General features: G+C 52.2%; 2 protein-coding genes and 2 pseudogenes across 2 annotated transcripts in view; all 4 read right to left on the bottom strand.

Annotated features, from left to right (window-relative positions):
• Positions 1-8, bottom strand: part of LOC121563967 (histone H2B) — a 442-nt gene extending 434 nt beyond the window's left edge. Inside the window, exon 1 of the mRNA XM_041875573.2 lies at positions 1-8. This exon is cut by the window's left edge and continues 434 nt beyond it. The gene's annotated coding sequence lies outside the window, so the exon portion shown is untranslated.
• Positions 9-716: 708 nt separating this feature from the next.
• Positions 717-12,500, bottom strand: part of LOC123485246 — a 26,943-nt pseudogene continuing 15,159 nt past the window's right edge.
• LOC123485243 lies at positions 10,795-11,279 on the bottom strand (annotated as a pseudogene).
• LOC123485242 (histone H1-like) overlaps positions 12,013-12,500 on the bottom strand; it is an 881-nt gene continuing 393 nt past the window's right edge. The window contains exon 1 of the mRNA XM_045216165.1: positions 12,013-12,500. This exon is cut by the window's right edge and continues 393 nt beyond it. Coding sequence (XP_045072100.1) covers positions 12,013-12,500 — 488 coding nt within the window.

Below are 12,500 nucleotides of genomic sequence, written 5' to 3'. Positions count from 1 at the left end.
TCGTTGCTTCTCAGAAACAATGAGGGGTGAAGGGCGCTTACCCGTCTTATGAAGAGGAAGCGAATCAAAGTCGGCGGCCGTGGACACTCCCCTGCTTGCTCGTAGGCGCCCCTGCTATTTGCCCAGTGGAGCTCTAGCGCTCAAAGAGCCTTCCGCTCAGAGGCTAGCTTCCCGAACAAAGACAATTGAGGGCGCGCGCGGTCCTCACACCCTCCCTCCTCTCTATAGCCTATGCTCTGTGACCGATGGGGAATTGTGTGTTTCAAAAGGGGGCCTGAATAGTTGTCCGAATGGCACGATTGTTGTGCCACATAATGCTGGTGATAGAATTGCCCACGTTGGCACCGTCAGACATAGGGCTCCCATTTTGGACTGTGTGTGCGCGCGCGCAGTCCCCCTCTTTTCGAGGCACGTCTACCGACTGGTGGTGGCTTTATGTTGTCCAAATGCCACTATTGCTTGACCCAAAATAACAACGTCACTACACTTTGCCACTGTCAGATATAGGCCTCCCTCTGTGCACTAAAACGGGAAGGGACATTAGAATCCTCTATTTAATACTCCCTGTCCACTCGAAGTGGCTCATACTTTCCCTACCAAATAGCATACGGAAGAAAAAAAAACTATATGGAATGGGCCCTTTTGAAGCGGATGTGGGTGGCTCTTAAAAGAGCCTTTGGGTTCGAGTCGGGTGTTGTGGTTCGAAGAGAGTGACTTTAACCGCTGAAACCGTACAGGGTGCGTTCCTGACGTTTCAGAGCGTAGACCACGTCCATAGCGGTAACGGTCTTCCTCTTGGCGTGCTCGGTGTAGGTGACTGCGTCACGGATCACGTTCTCCAGGAACACCTTCAGGACACCGCGGGTCTCCTCGTAGATCAGACCGAAATACGCTTCACGCCGCCGCGGCGCCAGACGGCGGATAGCGGGTTTGGTGATTCCCTGGATGTTATCGCGGAGAACTTTGCGGTGACGCTTGGCGCCTCCTTTTCCGAGTCCCTTGCCGCCTTTGCCTCTTCCAGACATGGTGTGTTCGCTAGTATGAGTTCAAGTGAATGAATGACTTCAGCAACGGTGCGTGGAGAGCTATTATCTGCGTTTGGTCGACCTGATTGAGGCCAGCGGCACGAAAGCGCGCCTCTGTGATATGTTCGGAGGCGTTGCAAAGGGGAGGGCGCTCGTTCTAGGGGACTAGGGAGGAGCGATTTCAAAGGTGACGTGAAAGCACCTACCGTGCGCGGGAAACATACTCAAATACTGATATAGGCTATGTGGAAAACTCACTCACTCACTCTCAGTCTCTCAGTCTCTCTCACTCACTCACTCACTCACTCACTCTCTCTCTCTCTCTCTCTCTCTCTCTCTCTCTCTCTCTCTCACTCACTCACCTACTCTCTCAGTCTCTCTCTCACTCACTCACTCACTCTCTCAGTCTCTCAGTCTCTCTCTCTCTCTCACTCACTCACTCACTCTCTCACTCACTCACTCTCTCAGTCTTTCAGTCTCACTCACTCACACTCTCTCTCTCTCACTCACTCTCTCAGTCTCACTCTCTCATTCACTCACTCACTCACTCACACTCTCAGTCTCACTCACTCACTCACACACTCTCTCTCTCTCTCTCTCTCACTCACTCACTCACTCTCTCAGTCTCTCAGTCTCTCAGTGTCTATTTGAGTCGAATCAACGTAATATAATCCTTTTTACTTCTCTATCATCTTTACTCAATGTATTGGACCACATCAACTCAACTTACTCAAGCTTATCTACTCATAAAAACAAGCAAAAAGATCTACTCAATAATATGACGTGTGCCTTTGTTGACTGTAATAGCTTGAGTACATTCCACAAAGTCATTTTTTACAGTGTAAAAAGTGTGGTGATGCACTTTTTCTTTGACGTTGAACTTGCATTGAACAGACAAATCCATTTCGTTACAACCCTTTTGTAGTATGACTTAGGAATATTTGTTGATGATCCTAATGTCTATGCTTGAATAGTGATTGGTTGTTGGTGAAATATTGCTGAGAACCCATCGTTTCCTGGCCTTTTTTCACTATTGAGCAATTTTGAAACATTTGTTTTGCTATTGGATTCATAATGGTGACCTGGGACAAGTAATTAGTGAAAACTAGAGTTTAGCAGTTGCCATTAAAGCGATCGAACCAAGCCATCCTAATAGGCTAGTATTAGCCTAAAGCAGGGTTTCCCAAACTCGGCCACGTTTTGGGAGTTTTTGCCCCAGCACTACACAGCTGATTCAAATAATCAACTCATCATCATCAAGCTGGGAGTATTAGAATCAGCTGTGGAGTGCTAGGGCAAAACGCGCACCCCTTGGGGACCCCAGGACCGCGTTTGGGAAACGCTGGCCTAAAGAGCAAATGACCATGAGGTGCAGTACCCACATTTAACCACAAGATGGCCTCCGTGCTCCACTGTAAAGTTTGGGCCTCTGCATGAGTCTCTCAGCAGCACTGCAACATGGGACTTTCAAAGTAAGTTGGCATGCAATGTTTCTTCTGGACTGCATTCAAGGCAACTAATGACACAACTAATAGTGTCAATTATTCATCTGAACACAATTCTTGTAACTATTCGGCCTATATTATCACTCGTTTCTTTTCCCCCTCCTTTGTAAAGCATTTTACTGTGCTACTATAGTCCAAAGTAAGTGGATGATGCCAGACGGTTGTATATATGGTAGTGTATATATACACACACACACACACATTGAAGCTAGACTTCAGGCAACGAAAAGGTGCAATACGTAGCTTTTAAGACGTGTTAGTGAACAACACACATGGTGGGTAATGTAGAGGTGCGTGTATACATGGAACAATTGTGCCTTTTTGATGGAAATATGGAGGTGGCTCTTAAAAGAGTCTTTGGGGGATTTTGGAGTTCAGGTCATCCTCATTTATGCGCGCTCTCCGCGAATACGGCGGGCCAGCTGGATGTCCTTGGGCATGATGGTCATCCGCTTGGCGTGGATGGCGCACAGGTTGGTGTCCTCGAACAGGCCGACCAGGTAAGCCTCGCTAGCCTCCTGCAGGGCCATCACGGCGGAGCTCTGGAAGCGCAGGTCGGTCTTGAAGTCCTGGGCGATTTCTCGCACCAGGCGCTGGAAGGGCAGCTTGCGGATGAGCAGCTCAGTGGACTTCTGGTAACGACGGATCTCTCTCAGGAGCCACGGTGCCGGGCCTGTAACGGTGAGGCTTCTTCACACCGCCGGTGGCGGGGCACTCTTGCGAGCAGCCTTAGTGGCGAGCTGCTTCCTGGGGGCTTTGCCACCGGTGGATTTGCGAGCGGTTTGCTTGGTTCTGGCCATGGCGCTTCTCTGACAGTCGGGAGTATAGCCTCGAAATGCCTATGTGAAGTTTATAAAGCCGGCAGTGGCGCCTGCTGATTGGACACCATCTCCCCACCACCCCGATTGGCCCGTTGCGCAGGCCTCCTCCGTTAGCCATTGGACGGGAGGCCCGGCCTCTCCAAAATTCAAACTCCCGGTGCGCCGCGCGCAATAGGCGCCGCCGGCCCTTTACGCGCAATAATAGTCGCCAAAGTCAAGAGTGACATCTTATAGGGACGTTGTAATCTAATGCTAGCCTGCTATGGCAAACGAGGCCTAGTAGGTGTTGTTGTTCATGCAAGGCCTCATGTGGGCACAGAATGTCGAAATAGTTGTGTATACACCCACTCAATGTGTAGCGGTCATAGAAAGGTACTTTGCGCTTTTGGAGAGCTAGGTGGTTGGCTCTTAAAAGAGCCTTTGGGGGTTGAGTAGTCAAGTTGAAGTCGCAGTAGCGAATTTACTTGGCTTTAACTGCCTTCTCGGTCTTCTTGGGGAGTAGCACTGCCTGGATGTTGGGCAGCACACCACCCTGAGCGATGGTCACACCGCCGAGCAGTTTGTTCAGTTCCTCGTCGTTACGGACGGCCAGCTGCAGGTGACGGGGGATGATACGAGTCGATTAGTTACCGGAGTGTAACTCCAGTTCTATGAGTGGAGCGGAGCCCCATAGGGGAGCTCTGCTCCTAGTGGTTTACCCTCTGCCCTAGGGCAGAACAGCCTGAAGCAAAATTATGCACACACCTGTCAGCCAATGGGAGCACAGGTGCCCCTATATAAAGGGACCCGTTCCCTCAATCTACCTCCCGAGATATTATCTTCAGCGAGACTAGAGAGGGTCGGTAGGGCCTTAAGTCCTATGGGGCTCCGCTCCACTCATAGAACTGGAGTTATACTCCGGTAACTAATCGCTCTATATCGTGGAGCTCCGCCCCATAGGGGAGCTCTGCTCCTAGTGGTTTAAGGCGGAGCGAAACGCTCCAAAATGTACTCCCTGCCGAGCCTAACACTTTCCATAAAAAAATGAAAAAAGGTCAAGCCCAGCAATGGCTGCAACCAATTCCCGCAGTACTGCGACTAAGAGACCCATCAGGGCGTCACAATATACCGCGTCATCGGTTATAGACCCGCCCCATCTAGCTCAATGACAATGGCAATGGCTATTGGGCAGATCATCAGAATAGAAGCCATGCTAATCTGTACTAGCAGATAGCGTGCCTCAATATTCTTGATAGACCGCCTTACTAATTCAATGAGTTCCATAGAATAGTAGGCAGGGACAAAAAATATCAGTCATACTAAACTGAACCTCAGATAGATGACCTTACATTCTGTCCACTCAACACATGTCTCTACCACACTGACACAGTCAGTCAGGAGACATGCCGCAAAATATGCCTTTTATCCAAAGCGGACCTGATAGAGACCTGTCTATCGTCCTGCTTCTCCTCTCCTCCATCTCAAGATTCTCTTTCAGCTGCGCTGAGTACAATCGAGTTTGAGAGTTCAAAAAGCTTATTCTTGCCATAACAAGTTTTCTTCACCAAAGCGGACCTGATTGGAACCTGTCCAAGGTCCTGCTTTGTCCTCTCTTCCCATCTCAAAATCGCCTTTCAGCTCTGCTGAAAGCCGACCGAGCCAAAGAGTTAGAAGACATATCCAACAGATAGAAACGGATAAAAGGAGACGGTGTCGACCACGACGCCGCTCTACAAATATCCTCTACCTCTGTTCCCCTGAGGAGGGCAGTAGAAGCTGCTACTCCACGAGTGGAGTGCGCTCTAATACCCTGAGGTGGTTGTTGTCCCGCCGCCTCGTACGCCGTCTCAATGCCTTCACAAAGCCAATGAGACAATCGCTGTTTTGAAAGTGGTCTACCTAATGCAGCCGCACCGTGACACACAAACAGCTGAGGCGATGACCTAACCGCCGCTGTGCGCCTAACGTAACACGCCAAAGCGCGTACTGGGCACAGACAGTGAAGCTTTTCCTCACTCCTTTCCCCATGGGGAGGGGGATGAAAAGCCCACAATTCCACGATCTGTGATCTATATGCACTGTTAATAACCTTCGGCACAAATGCCGGGTTAGGACGTAACACCGCTCTGCTCAGATCGCCATTAATGGTCAGGCAGTCGGGTCTCGTCGACAGTGCACACAAATCACTGACTCGCTTAGCGGTAGTCAAGGCGAGCAACAGCGCCGTCTTGATAGACAGCATCTTGAGGGGTATTTGATTCAATGGCTCGAACGGCGACTTACATAGTGCTTCGAGAACCAGTGCCAAATCCCATTTGGGCAGCGTAGCTCTAGGCCTTGGCCTAAGCCGTTGCGTTCCCAATAAGAAACGTTTCACTAATGGATGACTGAACACGTTTTTCCCGTTAAACCCTTCATGACCAGCTGAAATTGCCGCTGCAAACACTCGAATGGTGGAGGGCGATTTCTGCTTATCAAACATAGACTGCAGGAATGAGAGCACACTCTCTACCTGACAGCTCATGGGGTCCACGTTCTGTGTGTCACACCATCGTGAGAAAACGTTCCATCTGCTGGTATACATCCTAGAAGTGGAACTGGCTCTTGCGCCCTGTATTGTTCTGATCACTGCATCAGACAACCCACGACGCTTCAACCTGTCCCATTCAGGAACCAAGCCTTCAGTGGTTGGCCGATTACGGGCCATTGCCCTATCGAGCCTCCCGCCTGAGTCAACGCGTCCCGTCGATGTGGAATTGACCAAGGTGGCGCAATCAACATCTGACTCATCTCCGCAAACCACGGAGCCCCCGGGCGATCGGGCGCTATCAGTATCACTGACAGCTCCTCTGACCTCACCCTGGCTAGCAGTGGGAGAATGCAAGACAGCGGAGGGAATGCATACAGGAGAACTTTCGGCCACGGATAGTGCGCAAATGCGTCTCTTCCTAGTGGCGGTTCGTCCTGTTCCCTCGGAGAGAACCATAGGAGACACTGCGCGTTCACACGTGACGCGAACAGGTCCACCTCGGCTCTCCCGAATTGTTCCCAAATTCTTAGAACAATGTCCGGGTGCAGACACCACTCGTCGTCTCGAGGACCCCCTCTTGACATGAGGTCTGCCCCTACGTTCAAGTAGCCCGGAATGTGCGCTGCTCTCAACGAGCGAAGGTGCTTGTGAGCCCACAGCCACAATTCCACTGCCGCCCGATGGAGGGCAGGAGACCTGACCCCTCCCTGGCGGTTTATGTGAGCCACTGTGGTTCGGTTGTCTGACCAAACCAACACATCGCGACCCCGAAGGGTAGACGCGAAGTGGGTCAGGACCAGTCGAACCGTTTCCAACTCTAGGAGGTTGATGTGACGACCTGATTGAGGCCATGCACCTCCTATCGCTTGAGACTGACATGTCCCTCCCCATCCAGTCAGAGATGCATCTGTAAACACTGGAATGTAGGATGACACCTTGCCCATCGGGACTCCGTGCGTGAGAACGCTCGGGTTCCGCCAATAGTCCAGGTATGCTCTTAGCGAGAGAGGAACCACCACCAACCGATGGCGTTGACGCACTGGGTCTAGTCTTAGTTGGCGAACCACCGCTGTGTTCTGCGCATGTGCAGAAGCCCCAGCGGGACCACAGAGTGGGCTGCCGACATGAGACCCAAAAGTGACATGATCGATAGCGCCGTTACTGTGTGATTCGGACGACACTTCCTCAGGGCTAGTAACAATGCTGCCCTTCGAGGGTCCGAAATTCGCGCCCTCATCATTACAGTGTCTAGCTGTAGTCCCAGGTAGACAATCTGATGACTGGGCCAGGGTGCGCTCTTTTTCCAATTCACAGCGAACCCCAGACGCGTGAGATGAATCACTGTCTGTGTTGTGTGAGTGAACGCCAGCTCTGCTGACGGGGCGAGAACCAGTAGGTCGTCTAGGTAGGCTAATATCCTTATCCCCTGACGACGCAGCGGTTCCAATGCCGCCTCCACACATTTGGAAAATGTTCGAGGTGCCAGGGCGTACCCAAACGGCATCCTCGTGAACTCGTCGCCACCCCTTGAAGGCGAACCGCAGAAACTTTCTGTGGCGTGATTGTATCGGCACATGAAAGTACGCGTCCTTTAGGTCTATGCTTGTACAAAAGTCTCCCTTCTGGACACATTCCAGTAGAACGTTTTGTCGTCAGCATTCGGAAGGGCCGTTTGGTTATGCTCTGTTGAGAATGCGTAAGTCCAAAATCGGCCTCACTCCCCCCGTCTTTTTGGGCACTAGGAAATAGGGCGAATACAGCCCCTTGTTCCTTTGCTCTCGGGGAACTACTGTGACCACCTCCTTCGCCAAAAGTTCCGTAATCTCTGACCTCAGAGCGGCTACTTTGTCTGGCGTTTTCATCACCGTCTCCACCACTCCCCTGAACGGGGGTGGGGTCCGATGGAATTGGAGGGCATAACCCTTCTCCAACGTCTGTTCTAGCCAGCGTGAGAGGGTACAGCTTCGTTGCCACTGCCAGCAATGCAGAGAAAGCGGGCGCGCACGAAGCTGTGGTGCATCCAGTAGGAAGGACCTGTATTCCTCTATGGCCCTCGCCGCCGCTATTCCCCAGCACTGAGTTGGTGGAATAGCCCAAGGCGGGCCCCCTCGAGGGGAGAGGAAACATCAGCTCGTTCTGGGTGAATCGGAGGCCTTGATACGTTAGTTACGACCCGTAACTCCAGTAATCCGGCCCTCCGTGAACGCAGCACGGTTCTGAACTGCACTGGCTGAGGCATTGGCCTGAGACAGAGCGCTCTCCCCGGATAGCAATTGCGTCATCATGTCATTGTCTGACTGAGACTGCTGCTTGGAATGAGACCCATCCATTACAGTACTCAACAGAGTCTGAAAGGTGTGATCTCTGACTGGTACCACACGGTGGTGCCATAATACCTCTTCACTGGTCTCATGTGGCTGCTCAACAACACACTCAATGTGTGGTGAGCTGCGCTCAGAGCCATGGGCATTGATACGTTCTGAATAGACCGGAGGCGTCCATACCTTGGTTATACTTGTAACTTTGGTATTCCCGCTCTCCGTGAACATCGCACGGGTCTGATCTGCGCTGGCTGAGGCATTAGCCTGCAGCAAGGCGTCACTCCCGGCTAGCGGCTGCGTCTTCATGTCACATTGGGACAGAGACAGCTGCCTGCTGAATGTGAGGTCTCCTTGAGATAAGCCAAGACGGTGTCTTGGTATCTTTCCTCCCTTCACCTCCTGTGTGCGTTCAGCTCTGCACCTCTGGTGGGCTGAACTACGCTCAGTGTGGTGAGTATTAGCGCGTTCAGAAAGAAGTGGGGGCGCCGATACACTGGGAAACTTCGTCACCGTGGTAATCGGGCCCTCCGTGAACGCAGCATGGGTCTGAATCGCACTAACCGAGACCTTAGTCTGCGATAGTGCGCCATCCCTAACTAGCGGCTGCGTCATCATGTCTCCTGACTGAGACTGCAGCCTGCTATGAAGGCACTCACTACAGTACTCCTTGGAGTCTGTAATGTGAGGTCTCTTTGAGATAAACCAAGACGGCGTCTAAGTATTATTCCTCCTTTCACCTCCTGTGTGCGTTCAGCTCTGCACCTCTGGTGGGCTGAACTACACTCAGTGTGGTGAGCCTGGGCGCGTTCAGGAAAGGTGGGGGCGCCGATACACTGGGCAACTTCGTGACCGTGGTAATCGGGCCCTTCTTGAACGCAGCATGGGTCTGGGTCGTACTAACAGAGACCTTAGTCTGTGATAGTGCGCCATCCCCAATGTGGTTATTATCAGCGCGTTCTGAGAGAAACGGGCGCCCGATACGTTGGTTACGCCCGTAACCGTAGTAATCAGGCCCTCCGTGAACGCAGCACGGGTCTGAACTGCACTGACTGAGGCGTTAGCCTGAGACAGAGCGCCGTCCCGAATAGCGGTCGCGTCATCATGCCATTATCTGGCTGAGACTGCAGCCTGCTATGTGAGACACTCACTACGGCACTCCTAGGAGTCTGTAAAGTGAGGTCTTTATAAGGTACACTTAATACCTTTTATATACCTGCCTTATGTGTGCATTCAGCAACGCACCATGGTGGGCTGAGCTGCACTCATAGTGGTAAGAGAGAGAGCGAGAGTGAGGAAGGTCGAACGCTCTCGGATGTATTATGGAAAAAGGGGCTCTTTTTGACAGTGTCAAGTAGAGCCAACTCTTTATTACACACATCAACAAAAAACATTCTCCTCCATACACTCAACGGTAGAGTGGGGGGGGGGGGGACAGTGGGCTCGGTCACAGCAGGCGCTGTGCCGTCTTCCGTTCTCTCCCCCTCGCCTGTCATAAACGGCGTCTCTTCTGGCCGCCCTTCGGGTGATGCCAGGATGACGCTTTAATGACCTCTCTCGCCGGCACCTCTGGCGCTGCAGGGGGGGGCGAGGCCCGCTCCCTTGCTGCTGGAGGCCGCCGTCTAACGCCAAGCTGTAGCGAGAGTAACGGCCGCCCTTCCTCCTATCCACTTCCGGGTTGGAGGGAATGGGGGGCAGCTTAATCTCCCGCTGTTTAGCAGCCCACTCAATGAGACCTGAGAATTCAGGCACAGAGAGGCTGTGGCGTCATCATCCAGGGATGTAATGACCTCACAATTTCCCGAAGGAAAAGGGGTGTTAAACATCTGGGTCAGTGTAATGAATTGTTCCAATAGAATATTAATTTCTTCCCCAATAGCCCTGTCATCTCCTGAGTCAGTGCCTTCAGATGATGCCTCAGAGCTGAGACTAACACTGATAGCACATCCTCGAGAGGAATATCCTCCCTAAAAATGCCCAATGCTGCTTCCACTCCTTCAAAAAAGGAGGGCGCAGCTGGCGCATAGTGGGGGATTAATGAAGCTGTCCCTGGCGTGCTGTGTCCCTCAACCCACGAAACAATGTCGGGGGGGTCGACAGCCGCCAAGGGGAACAGCGACATTGAGCTCTGAAAAGAGCTTTTGTTAAATGCTTACCCTATGGATAAGCTTGGTGTGCTCATTGTAGGAAGACGTTGATGGCTGGATATCAACGACGAGATCTTCCTGAGTCTTCTATGGCTTCTTCAATTCTAGTCCAGTCGCTGAAGATAATGGGAGGCAGATTGAGGGAACGGGTCCCTTTATATAGGGGGCACCTGTGCTCCCATTGGCTGCAGGTGTGTGCATAAATTTGCTTCAGGCTGTTCTGCCCTAGGGCAGAGGGTAAACCACTAGGAGCAGAGCTCCCCTATGGGGCGGAGCTCCACGATATAGAACTAATGCTAGCCTGCTATGGCAAACGAGGCCTAGTAGGTGTTGTTGTTCATGCAAGGCCTCATGTGGGCACAGAATGTCGAAATAGTTGTGTATACACCCACTCAATGTGTAGCGGTCATAGAAAGGTACTTTGCGCTTTTGGAGAGCTAGGTGGTTGGCTCTTAAAATAGCCTTTGGGGGTTGAGTAGTCAAGTTGAAGTCGCAGTAGCGAATTTACTTGGCTTTGACTGCCTTCTCGGTCTTCTTGGGGAGTAGCACTGCCTGGATGTTGGGCAACACACCACCCTGAGCGATGGTCACACCGCCGAGCAGTTTGTTCAGTTCCTCGTCGTTACGGACGGCCAGCTGCAGGTGACGGGGGATGATACGAGTCTTCTTGTTGTCACGGGCAGCGTTGCCGGCCAACTCCAGGATCTCAGCAGTCAGGTACTCGAGCACGGCGGCCAGGTAGACTGGTGCGCCAGCGCCACACGCTCGGCGTAGTTGCCTTTGCGCAGCAGCCTGTGCACACGGCCCACGGGGAACTGGAGCCCGGCACGGGATGAACGGGTCTTTGCCTTCGCCCTGGCCTTGCCTCCGGTTTTGCCTCTTCCGCTCATATTGGTAGCTTGAGAAAGTCACAGAAAGTCTGAATGAGCCGCTCGCCACTTCGAGAGCCGTACTTATACCTCGCCACAAGAGGCAACGATTGGCCACCGGGCCGGTGTGACCTTATCCAATTGGAGCGAGGGACAGACAGACAGACAGACAGACAGCCCTAAGCCGGTTCCCACCCACAGGCAGCGAGTGAGAGGCTACTTTGTGTCCCTCCGACTTTGTTACTTTGTGTCATTTCGCGTGAGCGCCAAAATGTCCGACATGAAATCCTCACATTATTTCTCTCCAAATGGGAAACAAACAGCTGGTGAGGGTGCACTCTTGAGTTTGAAATCGAAGCCACTATAGTATTGTTATTGTTATTACATGGCACTTGTAACACATCACAGCAGCCTGCCTCTGAACGGGAATAGGCCAGTGGCTCATATATAAATATGGCTGTTGAGGGTGCACTCGTGAGTTTGAATTCGAAGCCACTATAGTATTGTTATTACATGGCACTTGTAACACATCACAGCAGCCTGCCTCTGAACGGGAATAGCCCAGTGGCTCATATACAAATGGCTGGTGAGGTCGAATTTCTAAGCCATTTTGGCCCTCTTTTATATGCCTCTCCCTTCGCACACACCCAGAGTGGGACAATGTTGTGTGCGTAAAAGTAGCCTAGTGTGCGTAATTTCTTTTTCACGACAGGTAGTATATGGAAATCAATGCGCTTTCTATGGAAATAGGTGGGTGGCTCTTAAAAGAGCCTTTTGTGGTACAACATGTGTCGAGTAGAACACTGTTTGTAATAGGTTTACTTCTTCTTGGGGGCTGCCTTCTTGGCCTTGGCTGCCTTGGGCTTGGCGGCTTTGGGCTTGGCTGCCTTTGTAGCCTTCTTGGGGCTCTTGGCCGCTGCGGAAGGCTTCTTCACCTTCTTGGGGCTCTTGGCGGCCTTTTTGGGTGTAGCGGGCTTCTTGGCCTTCTTGGGGGACTTCTTTGCGGCGACGGCCTTCTTGGCTGCTACCTTCTTGGGCTTCTTCGCCGCGGCGGGCTTCTTGGCGGCCACCTTCTTTACTTTGGGGACTGCGGCTTTCTTGGCGGGCTTCTTCGCCTCGACGGCTTTCGTGTTGAGCTTGAAGGAGCCGGATGCACCGGTGCCCTTGGTCTGGACCAGGGTGCCCTTGGTGACGAGGCTCTTGACTGCGATCTTGACGCGGGAGTTGTTCTTCTCCACGTCGTAGCCGCCTGCCGCCAGCGTCTTCTTGAGCGCGGCCAGGGACACGCCGCTCCTCTCCTTGGAGG

The sequence above is a fragment of the Coregonus clupeaformis genome, unplaced genomic scaffold (assembly GCF_020615455.1).
Source record: "Coregonus clupeaformis isolate EN_2021a unplaced genomic scaffold, ASM2061545v1 scaf0624, whole genome shotgun sequence".
NCBI classification, from domain to species: domain Eukaryota; kingdom Metazoa; phylum Chordata; class Actinopteri; order Salmoniformes; family Salmonidae; genus Coregonus; species Coregonus clupeaformis.
This window is presented reverse-complemented; position numbering and strand designations above follow the sequence as displayed.